This window comes from Delphinapterus leucas, chromosome 6 (genome assembly GCF_059928025.1).
Source record: "Delphinapterus leucas isolate spDelLeu-1000000601 "Yukka" chromosome 6, BTC_Dleu_Yukka2, whole genome shotgun sequence".
Taxonomy (NCBI): domain Eukaryota; kingdom Metazoa; phylum Chordata; class Mammalia; order Artiodactyla; family Monodontidae; genus Delphinapterus; species Delphinapterus leucas.
The window spans coordinates 42,844,159-42,866,888 of record NC_143134.1 but is presented as its reverse complement, the minus strand read 5'-3'; the positions used below and the strand labels follow the sequence as shown (position 1 = coordinate 42,866,888).

Genomic DNA, 22,730 nt, shown 5'->3' with positions numbered 1-22,730 from the left:
TAACCATTGGACCACTGGGGAATTCCCTTCATAATGTGATATTCTTGATTTTGCCTCTTGGCCTGCAAAGCCTGAAGTATTATATCCCTTTGCAGAAAAAATTTGCTGACCCCTGCTCTAAGATTTCCTCACCGTCCAGAGTGAGCGCTTACAGGGCAAAAGAAGAGTCACGAATTTCACCTTTCAGGTATATGAGGTGTACTTATGAATATATGTGCATACCTAACTAACTTCGAAGAGTTGAGTAAACATTATAATAGTAAAAAAAATATAATAAGAATGTTAAGCCATCAGGGTACATTCGTTTTTGTTGTTTCTTATTTTCCTTTGATGGAAATATTAACATGAAATCTTAAATACTGTATCAAGCCATTAAATAAAAAATCTGAGTAAGAAGTTGCAAAACCATTTTTTGTTTGTAAGACAAAGTTGTTACTACAGACACCACGCTACAGTAAAAAAAACAATTCGCCTATCAGTGGGGAAACCCAATTAAACCTTTGTTGTCTCTGCTCTTAGACCTCTAAAATGTGAATAAAGCATCTCTCTCATAAGTCTGTCAGTAAGAATCAAATAAGCATTAAGTAAAGTCAGAACAGGATAATTCTTTTCCTTGTTTTAAACATGGTATTATCTGGATGTTTAGACTTATCGCAGTGATCATTTTGTAATCTATATAAATATTGTATCATTACATTTTACACCTGACACCTGAAGCTAATACGTTATATGTCAATCATACCTTAATTTTTTTAAATGATATTAAATTTTTATAAAAACATTTTGTATTTTATCCAAAAACCTGATGATATCCACTGTATTCTATAAAGGAATATATACTACGGTGACCATTCTGATTATTTCCTCTCAGTAGTGAATTTTTAAAAATTCCTCATCCAGCATCTCATTTTTCTATTTCCTCTGCCAAAACATAGGTATCTTTTTAAACATACCTAATCACTCTCACCTTAGGGACATGGCTCCGTGCTTTCATTTCTTCTCATTTAAATGCTAACTTTTAGGACTAAAATCATCATTCTGGCTACTGATTTTGGACCTAATTCTTAGCATGTTAAACATCTAAACAGTTGAAAAGGATATCCACTTACTGAGTCTGGTCTACAGAAAAATGACCAAAAGTAAATTCCTAACCTGCTCACACATCAGAATCTCTAGTAACTTTACACAAACACAGATCTTAAACTCCACTGTGGCAGATTCTGATCCTTAAGGTCTGAGGTTAAGACTTAGAAATCTGATTTTTAAACAAAACTGGCAGGTACTCTGATGCAGCTAATTTAGTCCCAGTGTCAGGAGTGGATACCCATTATTTTCTATAAAAGAACACAAAACTGGACTAAAGCCAAGGAAAATGTGTCCCAGTGATTAAGTACACAGGTAACTGTGTTACCCCTACACTTCAGTTTTCCTATGCTGTTGAAAGGAGAAGACAACCCACTTCTCCCAAACCATCTTATGAGAAGAGAAAACCACAAAACTGCCTCTGGAAACCTTCAAGTAACCTCTTGCACTAAAATGCACACAAGTGATTAATACTAATTATTATATATTTAAAGCATCCTTAAAAAACAAAAAAAGCACCTTGCAACATGAAAAGATAGTTCACAAAAGCTGTTCCTCATACACACACAAAAGCACTACGGATAACAGTATAAGAAATGTTTTCATTGTCCGAATAAGTGAGAACAAAGGGAAAAAGTATCAGTTGTTATGAGCATACCTCCTACTCCAGGCCCCAAATTTGGCACAGTAGAACTCTGCCCGGCAGTGCCACTGGCAGCACCACTACTAGTGCCCCCCACGGCACTGGTGGTGCCACTGGAAGCTGATGAACTCTGAGAAGCCTGTGGAGCCCATGGATTGGGTAATGGATCTCTATTTTCTGTACGGGAAGGTTGACTACCTTCACCTGAGGATGTATTGCTCACTAAGGAAGCAAACGGATTGCCACCAAACTGTAATAAAAGACACAAAAATTATAAAGAATAAGCTTTTGTTTTAAATAACAGATATGGAACACTTTGTTAATGAAAATTGCATTTCTGCACATAAAGGCAACCCTCAACCACACATATATTTATGTTAAAACAGGAGCCTTGGCCTGAGCCTCAGAGCCTGTGTTATTACCTGTTCTTGTGCAGCACTCAGCATTGGTTCCTGAATATCTGTGTACATGCGCCGTAAAGCATTATATCCTCCCGGGATGCTTTCCAGGTTGCTCAAAGCTCGGTCCTGGTTTCTCATCATTTCCTGCATCATTGCTGGATTCCTAGCAAGTTCCAATGTCTATGAAAAAGATTTCCGGGGTGGGGGGGAAAAAGGTGCTGAAATACACGTGAACTATTTTAGCTATTAACTGCCACAGTTAATTTCATGAGTTTTCTAATTCTATGAATTAGCAATCTTCAATATTTAAATCAGAAAATTATTCTGAATAATTCCTGTTGGAAATCACCTCAAAAAGCTAACATTCAAATAACATCAAAAGAGGAGCACTTTGTTATGCATGACTGTCCATCTCTTGAATTGGACTCTTTTTATTTCTTAAATCTGCAAAATAACTATTTACAAAAATCTTTAAAATACAGCATAAAATTCAAAGTTCAAATAGTTCGAATTACAGCTTTGTTGAGTTTTCCTGAACAAGGATTAGGAATTTTTTTTTTTAGCTTATAAATATGGCAAGCTCTTTAAATACAGAAAATTAAATACGAAGAAGTAAGTATATAATTTCTTAGCTAAATGAAACTTTCCACATACTTGTCTCATAATATCTGGATTATTCAGCATATGACTAATTTCTGGATTTCTCTGTATCAACTGCTGCATTTGTGGATTGGCCATAATTAACTGCCTCATCAGGTCAGGATTTGAAAGCATGCTCTGGACAAAGGGATTCTCCATGATCTGGACCATCATTTCAGGATTGGACATAAGTTGCCGCTGCATCTGGCTCTGTAGTTCAGAGAAGTTGGTAGTATTCAAACCCAAGCTACTCAGACCTGCAAGTCCTCCAAGCCCACCTAAGAAGATAAAGAGAAAAACACACATAAATGAAATTCAGAAGTTTTATCATTAATACGACTAGGCTAAAATATGAAAATGCAAAAATATTAACTGAATCAACAGCCTATTAACAGAAAACCATTCAGTTTAAAGCAAAAATAGAATTCCTATTACTTTCATAAGTACATGTTTAATTTCTATAATTCACTTGTAAAAAATGCACTCACTTTGATATTTAAGTATAAGTAATAAAACCAAATAAATATATATTTCCTATGTGTAGTATAATACAAAAATATATTTGGTCTTTGTCCCTGGTTCTAGGCACAGACCTCCTAAAACCCTTAGAATTTCCTGACTGAAGGGAATGTCTTTTTCATTTATGCTAATGATGTTTCTTAGGGTGGAGCCTCTAGACAGCCTCAGGATGGGGTGGTCACCACAAAGACCAAGTGATTTGAGAGCTGGAACTTTCAGCCCCATCCAGGACTAGAAGAGGATATAGAGATGGAGTTCTGTGAAACTCTTGTGCAATGAGGTTCAGAAGCTTCTGGGTTGGTGAACACATCTAGGTGCTATTAGGAGGACATGCCCAGAGAGGGCATAGAAGCTCCACACTCTTCCCCCACCCCCCATGCCTTGCCCTATGCTTCTCTTCCACTTAGCTATTTCTGAGATGTATCCTTTATAATAAACTGGTACATTTAAGTAAAGTGTTTTCCTGAGTTCTGTGAGCCATTCTAGCAAATTACCAAACCTGATAAGGGGGTTGTGGGAACACCTGATTTAAAGCCTGCCAGTCAGAAGTACTGGTAGCCTGAGACCTGGACTGGTATCTGAAGTAGGAGCAGTCATGGGGGACTAAGTCCTTTAACTTGTGGGATCTGACACTAACTCCAAGTAGGCAGTGTCCAAATTGAACTACTGGATACCCACCCAGGCAGTGTTGAGGAACTGGCTGGTGTCAGAAAGACACCCCGGAATATGTCCGCAAAGGAAGAAATGAAAAATATACAGATTATACTTCTAATAATCTCTTTCCAGAAGACTACTTTAAGTTTACCAAGTAGAATTCACCTATGACTGGTTGGAACAGAGCTACTGCCTATCATGAAAATAGATGTCTCTCTGGAGGAATTAAATCATGGAGAAACCTAATAGATCCAAGAGTATGATTAAGTGCTTATTGTAAAACTTTGTAAAATTATATAACCAGCCAAATGCATTCATTCCTCACTTACTGAGCACTGTGCTACATGCTGGGAATAAGGTGACAAGAAAGACACAAGTATACCCTCAGAACTCAATCTGGTGGGAAAGACTGACAAAGAAAACAAATGCAGAATAAGTACTTCAAAAGAGACATTCACAGGATATCACGGTAATATAGTACCTAAGTGAAATGGCTGCTTTCCCACAAGATGACATTTAATGAACTTGGAAAATGAGTAAGTTGCAAGAAGTAGGGAGTGCTGGAAGATTTAATACTAGGCACAACAAACATTATATACAAAAGCACAGATATAAATGTGAGAATTGCTGTATTCTTGAAACCACAAACAATTCAGTATGACCAAAAGGGCAGACAGCAGTGCTCACCAAACATCTCACGTGCAGCATTCTATTTCATTTGCAGTTGGACAGGCCCATGTGACTAGTTATGGCCAAAGGATTGCAAGAAATGATGTGTGTCACTTCTGGCCCAAGTACAGAATACAAGGTCCAGCTTGGGACGCTTTAGCTGTCTATTCTGCCACATTCCAAATGGTGCAGCTACAAGATGGCAGAATTCCATTAGCTTGAGTCCCTGAGAACTATGTAGATGGAGGCCTCACTGACCAGTGAAGAACATGAAGCACAAGCAAACTATTACATTTAGAATGAATAAACAACAAGGTCCTACTGTATAGCACAGGGAACCATACTGAATATCCTGTGATAAACCATAATGGAAAAGAATATAAAAAAATAATGTCTCTGTGTACAACTGAGTCACTTTGCTGTACAGCAGAGATTGGCACAGCACTGTAAATCAACTCTACTTCAATTAAATAAATTTTTTTTTAAAAATGAAGAATGAAGAAAAGCTTTAGAGCAAGAAATTAAGCTTGTGGTAATAAGCCACTGAGTTTGGGGTTATCTATTACCACAGGATTGCCTATCCTAACTAGTATAACTGTTGAGATACGGTAAGAAATGGGGATGGAGAGGTAGACGGGGACTACATCACAAAGTCTTGAAAGATTTTAAAAGCAAGACAGTCACTTAAGATATTCTAATAACAGTGTGGAAATGACACAGAGCAAACATTTTTAAAAGTTGAGGAGCTACATCAAGGAAGTAACAACAGAATAGAATAATTGCATGGGGTGGGATAGAGAAGATTTTATGGACTAAAAGATTTGGTTGGGGAGAGGTAGTAGTTTGAGACAAGATGATGAGTTTTTATATTTGTTTTGTTCTTCTTTGCTTTCTAAGGAGGCACATACAGGCTAACGGACTCAGAGAACATCAGGCAATATCAAAGAGAGCTGAATACAAGGCAAGGAGTTCAGAAGTGATGTGGGCTGAGGTAAAGATCTGAGAGTCAACAAGTTATAGTTAGGATAATGTCACTTGGGGAAAATAGAGTAAAAGAAGAGATGAAAAACAAGGCAGAACTCTGGGGAACAATACTAATATAAGGAATAGGAAGAAGAGACCCACAAATGAGAGAGAAAAAAAGTGGTCAGAAAATTAACCAGGGAAAAAGAATATCAGGAATTAAAGAAAAAAAAATTTCAAGGAAAGACTGGTATGCATTGGAAGAGAGTGAATTAGATTTTAAATCACTTTCTTTTAATCTAAGTATCTAAAAATCTAAAAAAGTGTCCACTAAATTTGGCAAGCTAAGAGGTCAATGGTGACTATATCTAGGGAATTTTCACTAAAGTGACGGGGACAAGAAATGGAGCACAGCAAACTTAGTGAAAGAGAAATATAGACAGAAAACAGAAAATGCCTTTTCCAAAGATAGCTGACAAAGGAAGCAAAAGAAAGGTGGTAGTGGGATTCTGTGGCTTTCAAAAGTGGAATAGACCTTAACGAAAAGAGACAGCAAAAGAAAAGCTGAATATGTAGGGTAAATGGAATAACTGATGGAGAAAAGTAACTAAGATAGGAGGGGGTGGGAATGAGATAAGAAATGAAGAGACTAGGGAGATGTATGGCCTCAGACAAATTAACTAAAAGCCTCCGTGGGCTTCAATTTCTTTGCCTATAAAATGAGGGAAGAGGGGAGAGACTTACCTCAAAAACACCTTTCATGAGTCCGAACACTAAATAATTTCATCCTAATCTCTCTAGATTGTTCATGTTAATAATTTTGCCATCTAAAACTCATCTGCTTCAACCAAAAGAGACACATTTAACCCAAGATCATTTTAAAAAATAAGAGCATCAAGCATTTAAAAAAAGGCAAATGTGAATCCATGCCATTACTAAAAAACTTTTTCTGGAAGAGGTGGAAGGTTTGATCCTCGATATGTGAAAACTGTACATATTTTTTAAATGTCATTTCAAGGTACTATACTTGTCATACAACTTCGGAACTGAAAGAAGCATTAAGCCATTTAGCTACCTAGTTCAACTTTTGTTAGCTTCAGACTGCTCTTTTCCCAAAAAAAACCTCCCAAAGAACCTCAGTGTAAAAACTGATATAAGAAAACTATTGATAGTTTTAGCTGATGCAGAAGATTCTTAACCACTGGGCTTGCTCCCAGGCCCAGGCCTTTTTGTGCGCATTCAGAACAGTTAGGAAATCACTAATGCAATCTGATCCCTTCATTTTACAAACAAGAAAATTGTATTCAGGGGGTTAGCTTATGATCAACAACTAGCTAATCCTCTCCAGAGTCAATTATGTGGTGGTCGGATCAGGTATACATACAGTACATTTCATTATTGAAAAGAAATGTGTCACTTACTGACCACTTATTATATGTAAATGTAAGCTAAGCAAGTACATCTGTATTTCCAACTACTACTCCCTTAATACCTACAACTACAGAAATAAGCTATACAAGTTTTTGTTTTCATTGCTAAAGTGACTTAATGTTTAATTCTATCATTTTAGTTAAAACTACCCTGGGGGGAAGGAAGTTTTAAAAAAATCCTTATAAAAAATGACTAAAGATACTTACCTAAACCAAAAGGGTTGCTAGTGGCAGAACCAGATGTGGAGTTACTATTAGGAGCTGATGATGCAGTAGCATTGCTTCCACTGGTGTTTGTTTGCTGAGCTGAATGATCCTGAGGCCTAGGAAAAATAATTATATCATGATATAAACACTGGAGCTAATTATTTCAAAAGAACCTCTGGAACTCCAATATGCAGAAATAAAGTTTAAGTTTTCAGAACAACTCAAATTATCATAGAGTAAATACCCTGAAATAACTAAGCACTAGGAACACAAATATAAAGAAACATAGTGAAACCCCACAAAATCCAAACTATATTTCAACTGCCCTTCCTGAAGTATACTGTCATAAATATTTTATTACTTTCAATCATACTGATTACGTAAGAGAGGGAGACAGGTCACCAGTCATTGAAGAGAATCAATGACTGGTCACAATCACAAAGCTTGACTATAAAAGCTACTTTTTATCTACCCCTTTCTAAGTTCTTGAGGGTTGGGGGGGCACTTTTACTCAGAAACTAAAAAAGTTAAAAGTAAAAAATAAAGAGAGACTTCACCAAAAGAAGGCTGAGAAATCAATACAAGTAATAACTGATTATTACTTAATATCCTTAAGTAAAAAATAAGGAGAGTTTATTGGAAACCCATTCCATGTGACACCAGTTAAGAGTTCTGAATCTCATTTCATCTGAATGATGATAAAATACCATATCTAAATAAGTCTAAGGGCGCTCTAGGAGCTCTTTCACTAAGTATAAAATAATTTTAAGTGAAAAGAAAATATACCAATTTGATTGGCGATATTTTTACTTAGTGGTACACAAATAAAGGGATCTCTTAAAAACTGAATGGTGCCTTAGATTTAATGAAACATGGTTACTAATTTGTGGTTTGCCAAGAAGATGAGTCACCCCTGATCTCTGTCCAAAAATCTCTCTAAACAAAAAACATAGCTAAAAACATTAATTTGCTTGTTTTGTAATTCAAATAATAACTCAATAATGATAAACCTTCTAAAATGAGATGTGTAAGCATTAGCATTACTGAATCATTAAAACATTTGCTATCTACGTGAGCAGCAAATAAATGAATTTTAATCCATTTACATATTAATGACAGAAAGCCATTTAAAGCCAAGACTGGTTATTTTTAAGAGAGAAATGTAAACATTTATTCATGGTTTAAAGTTGAATGTCTTCTAAAAACATACCTGTTTTGCGTTTTGATGACAAGGTGAACAGTAAGTCCATCGTGAATTCCATGCTGACTCAAAGTATCTTGATCTTTTAAAATTTTTCCAGCAAATATCAACACAAGTTGGTCGGTATGGGATTTAAAACGTTTAGAGATTTCTTCCTTGAACTAAATAAGATAAAATAAATATGTATTACGGATGTTTGCATAACATCATCTAGTCTAGTTTCTAGAAAAGTCCCTCAAAAGAAGCCCCCACTACAGATACTGCAACAATTCAAATATAAAGACATAGTCTTTCTGTGTCCATATCTTGATCTTAGTGGGAAATGAGTGTTACCACCTCACTCATCTCTAATGCAAACATTTTATTATAGGTGTACATATCCTATATTCAATCTTCTGCTAAGATCCAATAATTCACTTCTTCCTCATAGCCTTATTCTTTTTATATCAATGGTGCTAAACGTAGTTCAAGCCACACATAGCTCTTACCAAGTTTACAATAATCTTTTCCTCAGATTTCCATCTCAAATCCTGCTCCTTTCTAGTTCAATATAAAGAAAGCCAATTATACTGACTTTACGCCCCACCTCTTTCATTGAACATTTATTAACAAGCAGTATCATGCAGATGCAAAGATAGAAAGCAAAAATCTTTCCCTGAAGGCGAGCAATCAGTAAACCACAAAGTACAGAGGAAGCACAAAGGGTAGTTAGAGAAAGTTTTCCAGTGAAAACTAATTAGAAAGTAGCCAGGAAAACCTGAAGAAAAGCTTCCCAGGGACAAGAATAAAATGCAAAAACAGAGAATAGAAAAGAGTGTCATACTATAAGAAAGGCTTACTTATTCTACACTAGATCAGTTTCTCAAACCTTCATCAAAATCACCTGTATACTTAGGTTTTTTTACTCCACTGTCAAAGTCAGGAAACCTCAGGGTGGTAAAGAAATTCAAAGAATCACATCTTACCCCAATGCCTTACAGACACCAATGCCCTACAAAAGTGGCTCTCGATAGATGATAGCATTATCGCCAAGACAATGTTTTGGAAATAAAAGGGGATATTTTTGGTTGTCACAGTAAGTGGAAAGACACAGTAAATGATATCTAACATTTTCTTGCAGGGGCAGGAGGGAGATGAAGAGGAATACAAATATAAAGCAAGATAGGCCATATGTCAATCACTGTTGAAAATGAGAGGTACACAAAAGTTCATCACATTCTACCTTTGTGTATAAATGAAATTTTCCATAATCAAGTTACAACATTCAATGTAACCAACTGGTTTTTTAAAAAATCATACAGATAATGAGAAATTATACTGCAGTAAATATTCTGGACCTTTTCCATCTGACTTTCCTACATTTGAAAATATATGATAGAAAACCATAATTCAAAAAAACTCATGCATCCCAATGTTCACAGCAGCACTATTTACAACAGCCAGAACATGGAAGCAACCTAAATGTCCATCAACAGTGGAACGGATAAAGCAGATCTGGTACATATATACAACAAAATATTACTCAACTATAAAGAGGAATGAAATTGGGTCATTTATAGAGACATGGACAGACCTAAAAAGCATCATACAGAGTGAAGTAAGTCAGAAAAAGAAAAGCAAATATAATGACACATATACGTGGAATCTAGAAAAATGGTAGAGATGATCTTATTTGCAAAGCAGAAATAGAGACACAGACATAGAGAACAAATGTATGGGGGAAAGGAGTGGGGTGGGAGGAACTGGGAGACAGATTGACACATATACATTATTGATACTATGTATAAAATAGACAATTGATAAGAACATACTGTACAGCACAGGGAACTCTACCTAATGCACTGTGGTAACCTAAATGGGAGGGAAGTCCAAAAGGGAGGGGATGTCTTTATGTATATAGCTGATTCATTTGTTGTGCAGTGGAGGCTAACACATTATAAAGCAACCATACTCCAATAAAAACTAATTTAAAAAGAAAGGAAATAAATGATATATAACCCTCTTACCTAAGGTAAGCAATTTCCAACAAGAAAAATATTTTTAAAGTACCATTAGCACGATATTCTATATAAAGAAGTAAGTCAAACCATGATTTAACCATTCTCCTATTATTAAACATCTCATTCTCTCTTTGGCAGCTATTAGAAATAGTCATAAGGTAACGAGCAGAACACATGTTTTTATAAGGATTGAATGAGAATGTATGTAAAATTCAAGCATCAGTCACATACATGGTGGTCAATAAATAGTAGCTACTACAATGCCAGCTCTTTTAATCCTCAGTAACTGAAGAAGATGACTTTTTTTTTTTTTTGCGGTATGTGGGCCTCTCACTGTTGTGGCCTCTCCTGTTGCGGAGCACAGGCTCCGGACGCGCAGGCTCAGCGGCCATGGCTTACGGGCGCAGCCACTCCACGGCATGTGGGATCCTCCCGGACCGGGGCACGAACCCGCGTCCCCTGCATCGGCAGGCGGACTCTCAACCACTGCGCCACCAGGGAAGCCCTGAAGATGACTTTTAATCCTATTTCAGATATAGAAACAGAGAGGTTCAATACGTCCCCCTCCTCTCACAGTGACACAGCTAATAAACTGCTAGGTTAAGCTTGAAATCTAGGTCTGACTTCAAGAACATCAAAACATTTTCATATGTAAAATGAGGTTAATCTAAGTTTGTGTTTCTTAACCTTAAACTAAGAAATCCTTTTCAGAATCCTTGATACACCTCATGTCATTCCAAAACATATAATTTAATTGTTTAACATACAATTATATAGCATTTTAGCACATTTTAGGACTTGAAGGTAAGTTGCCAGATTGATGACACACATCTCTTACATCCTTTCAAATGCCCACTGAAACAACAATGAAAGATTTCTTCATGCTTTATAGAGATATAACAAACTCACATATACAATTCACCCATTTAAGGTGTACAATGGTTTTTAGTATATTCACAGATATGTGCAACCATCACCACAGTCAATTTTGAAATTTTCATCTTCTCAAAAAGAAACCAGTACCCTTTAGCTATCACCTCCCTATTCTCCCATCACTCCAAACCATAAGAAACCACTAATCGGGGAGTTCCCTGGTGGTCCAGTGGTTAGGGCTAGGTACTTTCACTGCCAGGGCCCCAGGTTCAATCCCTGGTTGGGGAACTAAGATTCTGCAAGCCGTGTGGCACGGCCAAAAAAAAAAAAAAAGTCAGTGACTCCACAGATACCAATTTAACAAAAAAAGAAACCGCTCACTGATCTACTTTCTGTCAAGTAGATTTGCCTATTCTGGACATTTCACAATAAGTGAAATCATATAATATGCAATGTTTGCAAGGTACATCCATGTCATGGTATATATCAATACTTCATCCCTTTTTATGGCCAAACAACATTCTATTGTATGAATATACAACATTTTGTTTATTCATTCATCAACTGATGGGCATGGGGGCTGTTTCCACCTTTGGGCTACTATGAATAATGTTGCTATAAACATTCATGTACAAGTTTTTCTGTGGACAAATGTTTTCATTTCTCTTGGGTATATACCTAGATGTGGAATTAAATTACTGGGTCATATGGTAACTCTTGATTTAATCATTTGAGGAACCACCAAAGTGTTATCCAAAGTGGCTAATGGCTATACCATTGTACAATCCTACCAGCAATGTATAAGGGTTCTAATCTCTCCATGCCTTCACCAATATTTATTACCTGACTGGTATTTTTAATAGCCATCCTAGTAGATGTGCAGTAGTTTTGATTTGCATTCCCCGATGGCTAACAATGTTGAGCATCTTTTCATGTGCTTATTTATATATCTTCTTTGGAGAACTTTATTAACATCCTTTGTCATTTTTTAATTGGATTATTTGCCTTCCTATTATTGTGTTGTAAAAATTCCTTATATATTCTACATACAAGTCTTATCAGACATACGATCTGCACAAAGAAATTTTTAAAGCAGAAACTCATACAACAGAACAAATTGAGACCTTTTGGTCTTAACTGGAACAAAGTTTTCAACCCAGACATCCAGTGGACCCAAGAGAACTGAACTGGCAATACAGAAACCCAAGCTAAAAGCTAATTCAATCCCCACAATCTACGGAATTCCTGGAAGACTCGACATGGTACCACCAGAGGCTGAGGATAAGGTATAAGGTGAGAGGTGCCTAAGGGCTAAAATAACGGGATTTGAAAGTCTAAGAAGCAGACACATCTTCACTGCACACTAAGTAAGCAACTGTCCCTCCCCAAACCCAACAAAAGACTAGAAGTTTTTTTTCTCTCTGGAAGGGGAACGGAGGGTCTCTGAACTAAAGAACACACCAGACACATTAAGAACAGACATAAAACACTAAAAACAGAAGATTAAGTAAACAGAGACATACCAGATACTGAGCCTTTCCCCCTTCACCTCACACCTATCAAACAGAATGCTGGCATCTGGACCTTCAACATCCAAGCAGAAAGATTGTAATATATAGTGTCTCCAAGGAGAATTAAAATAAAAGAACTTAGAGATAAAGATCTAAGAGTTTTCCCCAGTTAGTCACCCTAAAGCAGCGGTTCCTAAAGTGAATGGAGGTCTCTATCTGCCCTGAGAAGCATTTGGCAATGTCTAAGGACATTTCTGGTTGTCACAACAGGGCTTAAGTACCACTGGTGGGTAGAGACCGAAGATGCTGAACGTCCTACAATGCACAGGACAGCCCCAACAACAAAGAATTTTTCAACTCAAAATGTAATCAATAACAAGATTGAGAAACTGCTGTACTTCTCAGTGTTGTCCCCAGGTGAGCAACATTCATCATTCTCAGGTTAACTTGGTAGAAATGCAAATTCTCAGGCCCCAACCAAATCAGAAACTCTGAGGATGGGGCCCAGTAATCTATGGCTTAACAAGCTTCCCAGGTGATTCTGATGGACACTACTAAGAACCACTGCCTGCTCTAGGTCTAATAAATTTCCCCCAGATTTGTAGGCAACAAAGGAATACATTAAGTGACATTAAAAGGATACAGCTACTAAAGTCAACAAAAAAGGTGTTCTTAACAAATAAATTGCTACGGGGAAAAAGCAGAGGGGAACCTATAGATGAAATGATACTTTTAAGTACACAAGGGACACTCAACCAAGGTAAGACCATAAACTGGGTCATAAAAACAAACCTTGGAAATTTTAAATAATTGAGCCATATAAGTATATTCCTTGACAATAATGGAACTACACTAGAAATCAGTAACAGAAAGATATCTGGAAAACTCCCAAATTAAACAAAATACTTCTAAATAATTCATGGGTCAAAAAAAAAGTCTTGAGGAGCAATTAGAAAATATTTTCAACTGAACAAAAATGAAGTTACAATATGTCAAAATTTCTGAGATGCAGCTAAAGCAATGCCTAGGAAAATTTATAGTATTAAAGGCTTAAATTTAAGAAAGATCACAAATCAGTAATCTAAGTTTCAACCTTTAGAAATTAGACAAAAAGCAAATGAAACCCAACAAAAAATAAAAATAAGAGCAGAAATCAAAATAAAAACAGAAAAATAAGAGAAAAATCTTTTAAAATATTAGTAAAATTGATTAACCTCTAGATAGAATGGCCAAGAAAAAAACAGAGAAGACATAGACTAGCAATATCAGGAACAACAGAAGGAAATGACTACAGACCTCACAGATTTTATTAATAGAATAAGGAAAACTACATGCAAGTATTTGACAACTTGGATGAAATGGACCAATTTCTTGAAAGATTCAAGCTGCCAGAACTCATTCACTCTCTTCTGAAAACAGAAGAGGAAACACTGCTCAATTTACTTTGTGAGGCCAATATTACCCTGATACCAAAACCAGAAACGAAAACTAGGGACCAATATCCTTCATGAACACAGATGCAGAAATCCTCTGTAAAATACTAGCAAACAAATCCAGCAATATAGAACAAGAGTAATTCTTCATTACCAAGTTAGGTTTATCCTAGAAATGTGCCGCTAAGTAAGTCAACATTTGAAAAATCAATAATTCACCACACTGACAAAAGAAAATCCACACCGTCTTATCAATCGATAGTAAAAAAGGATTTGAAACTATTCATTCATGACAAAAGTCCCAGGGAATCAGGAATAAAAGGGAACTACCCAGATCTGATAAAGGGCATCTACAAAATATCTACAATTTGGTGTAGTAATGGTGAACAACTGAATGCTTTCCCTCTAAGATCAGTAACAAAACAAGGATGTCTGCTCTTTATTCACTCTATTCAACAGCATATTAAAAATATCAGCCAATGCAACAAGGCAGGAAGAAGAAATAAAAGCATACTTGCCAGAAAAGGAAAAATAGGAAACTTATCAGTCCCTTGCAATGTGTGAGCTTTATTTGGATCCCACTTGAAAAAAAAATCTTTTGCGAGAGAATGAGAAGACAAGCCAGACTGGGAGAAAATATTTGGAAATGACACATCTGATAAAGGACTGTTACCCAAAGTATACAAAGAACTCTTAAAACTCAACAAGAAACTGAACAACTGAATTAAAAAATGGGCAAAAAATTTTAACAGACATCTCATCAAAGAAGATATACAGATGGCAAATAAGTATATCTGTAAAGATGCTCTGCATCATAGGCCATTAGGGGAATTGCCAATTAAAATAAGGAGACTGCGCTATACAACTACTAGGATGGCCAAACCAAAACAGATAACACTACCAAATGCTGCAATGATATGGAACAACAGGAACTCTCATTCACTGCTGATAGGAATACAAAATGGTATAGCCACTCCGGAAGACAGTTTAGCAATTTCTTACAAAACTAAACATACTCTTACCATTCGATCCAGCAATCACCCTCTCCTTGATATTTACCCAAAGGAATTGAGAACTTATGTCCAGACAAAACCTGCACACAGATGTATATAGCAGCTTTATTCATTAATGTTAAAACTTGGAAGCAACCAAGAAATTCTTCTACAGGTGAATGGATAAATAAACCTTGGTACATCCAGACAATGGGATATTATTCAGCAATAAAAAGAAATGAGCTATCAAACCATGAAAAGAACCATAGAGGAACCTTAAATGCATACTACTAAGTCAAATAAGCCAATCTAAAAGGTTACATACTGTATAATTCCAACTAGACGACATTCTGGAAAGAACAAAACTATGGAGACAGTAAATGGATCAGTGGTTGCCAAGAGTTAGGTTAGAGGTAGAGCACATACACTATATATTTGTCAAAACACCAAGAGTGAATCTTAAACTACGAACTTTGAGTGATAATGATGTGTCAATAGAGGTCCATTAATTGTAACAAATGTACCACTCTGGAGCAGGATGTCGATGGTGGGGGAGGTTAAAGTAGGGGGAGCAGGGAGTATGGGAACTCTGTACTTTCTGCTCAATTGGCTGTAAATCTAAAACTGCTCAAAAAAGTAAAGTATTTTTTAAAAGTTAAAACTACATAATAATAAATCCATGCCAACATTACACTTAAAAAATCATTTTGAAACAATGGGGAAATTCTGGACTGGTGAAATTAAGACATTATTAATTGGTAAAGCAGGATGATATATTGCATTTTTTAAAGGGATCCTTAGCTTTTAGAGATACATGCTGAAATATTAAAGGATGAAGTGATATAAGGCATAAGAGATGCATCAAAATAATGCGGTATGTAGAGGGGCCTTAAGGGAAAGTACACCTGAAACAAGACTGGCTCCAAAATTAACTGTCAAAGCTGGGTGAAGGATTCATGGTGGAGCTAACTTACGATTATCTCTACTTCTGTATATTTGAAATTATCCATGATTTAAAAATTAAGAAAAGGGCTTCCCTGGTGGCGCAGTGGTTGAGAGTCCGTCTGCCGATGCAGGGGACACGGGTTTGTGCCCCGGTCTGGGAAGATCCCACATACCGCGGAGCGGCTGGGCCCGTGAGCCATGGCCGCTGAGCCTGCGCGTCCAGAGCCTGTGCTCCACAACGGGAGAGGCCACAACAATGAGAGGCCCGAGTACCACACACACACAAGAAAAAAACAATTAAGAAAAAAATTATAAAGAGGGAAGATTAACTGCCAAACTAAAATTTTATACCCAGTGCAAAATCCCTCAAAATGAAATCAAAATAGACATTTTCAGACGCACAAAAACAGAGCATTTGTTACCCATCATATACAGACTACAGGAAATGTTCCTCAGACAGAAGAAAATGATCCTCTCCTAGATGAAGGAATAAAAAAATAGAAAGAATAAATTGAAATAAAAACCGACTTTATAAAGCATTAGTAACAATGTCTTGTGTTGGAAGGAACAAAATAAGAGAGGAAAGAAGGAAGGAAGGAAGATCAAGTGTAGTCCACAGGCAGGTGAACAGTGTTGAACTGTTCTAAGGTTCTTGAATTAACTGGAAAGTACAAGTACTTTCTGATTTAGACATTTTATAAGATGCATATAGTAATCTCTAGGATAACTACTAAAAGAATAGTTTAAGCAGCATGCATCTACCAACCTAATAAAAGGGGCAACTGGGAAAAAGGGGGGAACAACTGGAATAATACAAAACAATACAAAAGAAAGAGAAAAAAGCAACATAGGAGACAGGAAAAACAGAAATCAAATAGTATAATGGTAAACGTAAACCTAATGTATCAGTGATTACATAACAGACTATGTGTTAAAAAGATAAAATTCCCGGACTGGATTTAAAAACCCAACTTCATGCTGCTTAAAAAAGATATACACATAAACTACTAAGGAAAAGAAAGATTGAAAATAAAAAGAATGAATAAAGATAGTCCATGTAAAAATTAACCAAATAAAGTTAATGAGGCTACTCTAATTGACAACGCAAACTTTTTTCTTAAACTGAAGTGTAGTTTATTTACAGTGTTGTGTTAATTACTGCTGTACAACAAAGTGACTCAGTTATACATATATATACATTCTTTTTCATATTCTTTTCCATTATGGTTTATCACACGATATTGAATATACTTCCCTGGAAAAAGCAAACTTTAATACAAAAGCAACTAGGACATTTCAACATTATAAAGTGTTCAACTCACAAGAAGATAAAACTTTAAGTGTATATGTACATAATATAGCTTCAGAATACATAAAGCAAAAATCAAATTGAACTACAGAGAAAAACAGACTAATCCAAAAGTACAGTAAGATATTTTAGCATATTTACCTCAGTAACTGATAGAATAAAATAGGGCAAAAAAAAAAAAGATATAAAAGCTTTGAACAACAAAATTAACTGATGACCCAACTGGCATGTATAGAACACTGTACCCAACAACTACAGAGTAAGTATTCTTTATAAATACATTTACAAACTTATATACTGGGCCATAAAGTAAGTCGACATATTTCAAAAATTTTAAATCATATGGAGTACGTACTTTAACTACATGCAAATTAAACAGTACCTTGCAATTAAACAGTACCAAAAAGATGAATCAATAAAATATTAGTTCAATTGGAAAAGATTTCCTAAACAGGACACAAAAAGATTTAGCCATAAAAAAGGCACAATAAATTAAACTATCATTAATAGAGTAAAAAGATAAGCAACAGAGAAAAAATATCTACAATACCAAAAACCAACAGAGAGCTTGAATCCAGATTTTATACATAAAGCATGAAAATCAGCAAGACACAACCCAACTGAAAACTAGTCAATAGACTGAAATAGGAACTTCACAAAAATGAAATCTAAATGGGGACTCATCCTAATTAACAACATCTAAAATGGGGATTCATCCTAATTAACAACATCAGGTAACTTTAAAACCAGTGACACACCCACCGAACAGTCCAGTATAAAGACTGTTACAGGAACTTCCCTCGTGGTCCAGTGGTTAAAATTCCACTTTCCAATGCAGGGAATGAGGGTTCGATCCCTGGTGGGGGAACTAAGATCCCACATGCCGCAGGGCAACTAAGCCCGCACGCCATAACTACAGAGCCCACACGCTCTGGAGCCCGTTGGCCACAATTAGAGAAGCCCAGGTGCCGCAACAAAAGATCCCATGTGCTGCAACGAAGACCTGATGCAGCCTAAATAAATAAATAAATAAACAAAGTGGTTGTACTATTTAAAAAGACTGTTACAGACTGTTGCAGAGGATTTGGAGCAACTGGAATCCACATATATTGCAAACAGAAGTATAAATTCACATATTTCAGAAAAACATTTCACAGTAGAAGCTGAATTTATGCTTATTGTATGACTCAACGATTCCACTTCTGGGATTTTATCTAACGAATTATGTGTTCACAGGTACACCAAAAGACACGTTCAAGGAAGTTCAAACTTTATTACTCCAAAACTTAAAACAACCCAAACCTTCAACTGTAGAACAAATTGTGATATATTCAATAGACTGTTACACATGATGACAACACATGAACTACAACCACATGTCACCATGGATCAATGTAGAGCAAAAGCAGCCAATCACAAATGACAATAAACTACGTTATTTCATTAACATAAGTTATCATTAACATAAGTTAAAAGAGAGGAAAGGGGCAAAAACCATAGTGTCAAAAGTGAGAAAAGTTGTAGTTAAGAGGAGGTGGTGATTGTAAGGGATCACAAGTGACATCTGGGAAGTTGATAATATTCTGCTTCTAACTTTTGTGCTAATAAATGAAGCTGTACATTTATGTGTGCATTCTTCTGTACTATACTTAAATTAAAATAGGTTTAAAAGTTGATTGTGAATGCCCTACACATAAGAAACAGCAGAAAGTCGAAACGTAAATGACCAACTTTCCTGAGCATCCAATTTCAAGTGACTCAACTAGCCAGAAAGCTTGTCTTGGGTAGGTCATCAGAAGCAAATTGGGATGAAAATACCCTAGTTTTAAGAGTCACAGATGTAGAAAACAAACTTATGGTTTCCAGGGGGTAAAGGGGGAGGGATAAATTGAGATGTTGAGATTGACATATACACACTACTATACATGAAATAGATAGCCAATAAGAACCTACTGTATAGCACAGGTAACTCTACTCAATACTCTGTAATGACCTATATGGGAAAAGAATATAAAAAAAGAGTGGATATACGTATATGTATAACTGATTCACTTTGCTGTACACCTGAAACACAACATTGGAAATCAACTATACTCCAATAACAATTTAAAAATAAATAAATAAAATTTGTCTGGGGAGGGGGGAAGATACCTTAGTTTTAGGTAGCAGACCAGAGTGGCTATAAAGCGTAAATCACAGCAGGAATGATCACTCAAGAGTAAGAGACGGTCATCCATGAACATCATTATCTAGCATCAAATGCTTATAGAACAGCTGTGAATAGTTTAGTTGAGCCCTTAGTAATATTTAAGGGCTGGAATCCTACTAGCCATGAGTTGTCAGTGTTAGGAAGGATAGGTGGGCTTTCTGGACAGACTAGGGGCTTCTCTATGGTGTATCCTAGATGCAAAAGAGTAAAATCCTAAGGCACACAGTTCAAAAAGCATTTACATTCATTGCTAATTTAGCAGCTACACTGTGCCTGGAACCACACCCCCACATCATCTCATTCAATCCTCATAACAAAATCTCAAGAAACCAAAGTCCTTAACAAGACCCATAAGAAATAACTTCCTCCTACAGAACCACAGCATTGTTGAAAATTAGCATCACTGATACTAGGATCCTCTAGCCTCATGGAACTCTTGGTTCTGAGGGGCACCTAAGGCAATTCAAAAGTATGAGTTTATAGCACTTCATGGTGAAAGTTGGAGAGCATTATGACAGATAGGGTACAGCTATACTTCTAGTGCCATACAAAGGGAAACTGTATAATCTGACTACTCATTATAATCTAATTCTTATACAAATAAATTTTACATTTCAAACAACCGATGTCAAACAATTTAGGTATTAGAACTACTCCCAAATAGACTAATGTAATATTCATTTACTGAGTAAGTTACCCAAAGCTTGGAACAAACTTACAAAACCCAAGGATTATGAGGCTCAGCTGCCTGCCACTCCACTAGAAACAAAAATGAATAAATCTTAGTTTTTAACTGTACCATATCAAAGAAATATGCTATACTTTTCCAAATAAGCTGCATTTTATAAAATTTTAATCCAAATATGATCAACTTAAACAATGCTATGTGTTTGTAGAAGAGCCAAAAATCCTGCACATGCTTCATATATCCTTAAACTTCTATTCTGCACTCTAAAAAAAGGCAGAGGAAATAGCTTACAGTGGCTTCAAATTTTCCAAAATTTGATCTCTAACATTTGAACTTTACTTCTATGTCTGTTTTACCTACTAAACTTTTATTGAATACTACAACAAAAAATCTGAAACTAAGTAATACTGACTCAGGAAAAAAAACAATTTAACAATCTTAAAACTTCTCAAAGCAGCTTTAGACAGAGGCAGTCCACAAACACTATTCATCTGCAGAAACATAAAACTTATTGCAACAAAGCCTGAGTCTGAGTAACCTTAAAGTGCCCTCATTAAAAAACACTGCATAGGGGCTTCCCTGGTGGCGCAGTGGTTAAGACTCTGCCTGCCAATGCAGGGGACACGTATTTGAACCCTGGTCAGGGAAGACCCTACATGCCACGGAGCAACGAAGCCTGTGTGCCACAACTACTGAGCCTGTGCTCTAGAGCCCGTGAGCCACAACTACTGAAGCCCACAAGCCTAGAGACCATGCTCCGCAACAAGAGAAGCCACCGCAATGAGAAGCCCACGCACTCCAATGAAGAGTAGCCCCCGCTCACCACAACTAAAGAAAGGCCCGCACACGGCAACAAAGACCCAACGCAGCCAAAAATAAATTTTAAAAATATATATTAAAAAAAAAACCATTGCATAAATCTTACACGAAGATGTTGGGTATAAGATAAACTAGAGACATAAGCAGCTATATGAGAAAAGGGCACCTTCTTATAAATATAAAACTGAACACTCAGTCAAAATTGTTATAGTGCATTATCAATAAAAATGTAATTTCTAGGAGTTTCTATGACCTAAATCTAACATCCACAAACTAAATGCTTCACTTACACAAGCTCACATTCTTCCTTCTACTACAAAAAAATTAAGACTCAATTCACCGGCAAACAAAAGCGTACAGGAGGAAAGAAACCAATACAAGTAAAGTATATAAACTCTGAGCCAGGTACTTTTACATATTATCTCATGAAATCCTCCAAACAATCTAGTGAAGCAGATATTATATCACATGTTAAAAATGTGGCCTGTGCACTAGTCCCCTCCACCAGGAAGCCTACACAACCCACTGAACCAACCATAGCCACTGGGGACAGACATTAAAAACAACAGGAACTACGAACCTGCAGCCTACAAAAAGGAGACCCCAAACACAGTAAGATAAGCAAAATGAGAAGACAGAAAAACAAACAGCAGATGAAGGAGCAAGATAAAAACGCACCAGACCTAACAAATGAAGAGGAAATAGGCAGTCTACCTGGAAAAGAATTCAGAATGATGATAGTAAAGATGATCCAAAATCTTGGAAATAGAATAGACAAAATACAAGAAACATTTAACAAGGACCTAGAAGAACTAAAGATGAAACAAACAATGATGAACAACACAATAAATGAAATGAAAAATACTCTAGATGGGATCAACAGCAGAATAACTGAGGCAGAAGAACGGATAAGTGACCTGGAAGATAAAATAGTGGAAATAACTACTGCAGAGCAGAATGAAGAAAAAAGAATGAAAAGAACTGAGGACAGTCCCAGAGACCTCTGGGACAACATTAAACGCACCAACATTCGAATTATAGGGGTTCCAAAAGAAAACGAGAAAAAGGGACTGAGAAAATATTTGAAGAGATTATAGTTGAAAACTTCCCTAATATGGGAAAGGAAATAGTTAATCAAGTCCAGGAAGCACAGAGAGTCCCATACAGGATAAATCCAGGAGAAATACGCCAAGACACATATTAATCAAACTGTCAAAAATTAAATACAAAGAAAGCATATTAAAAGCAGCAAGGGAAAAACAACAAATAACACACAAGGGAATCCCCATAAGGTTAACAGCTGATCTTTCAGCAGAAACTCTGCAAGCCAGAAGGGAGTGGCAGGACATACCGAAAGTGATGAAGGAGAAAAACCTGCAACCAAGATTACTCTACCCAGCAAGGATCTCATTCAGATTTGATGGAGAAATTAAAACCTTTACAGACAAGCAAAAGCTGAGAGAGTTCAGCACCACCAATCCAGCTTTACAACAAATGCTAAAGGAACTTCTCTAGGCAGGAAACACAAGAGAAGGAAAAGAC

At 36.3% G+C, this 22,730-nt stretch overlaps 1 protein-coding gene across 2 annotated transcripts in view; it reads right to left on the bottom strand.

The window, feature by feature from the left end:
* Positions 1 to 22,730, bottom strand: part of UBQLN1 (ubiquilin 1) — a 48,387-nt gene that overhangs the window by 11,999 nt on the left and 13,658 nt on the right. For both annotated transcript variants that reach the window (XM_022558890.3, XM_022558888.3), the window contains exons 2-6: positions 8,419 to 8,570; positions 7,209 to 7,324; positions 2,782 to 3,044; positions 2,149 to 2,307; positions 1,742 to 1,976 (exon numbers count right to left, since the gene is read on the bottom strand). In XM_022558890.3, coding sequence (XP_022414598.1) covers positions 1,742 to 1,976; positions 2,149 to 2,307; positions 2,782 to 3,044; positions 7,209 to 7,324; positions 8,419 to 8,570 — 925 coding nt within the window. The remainder of the gene's footprint in view (positions 1 to 1,741; positions 1,977 to 2,148; positions 2,308 to 2,781; positions 3,045 to 7,208; positions 7,325 to 8,418; positions 8,571 to 22,730) is intronic.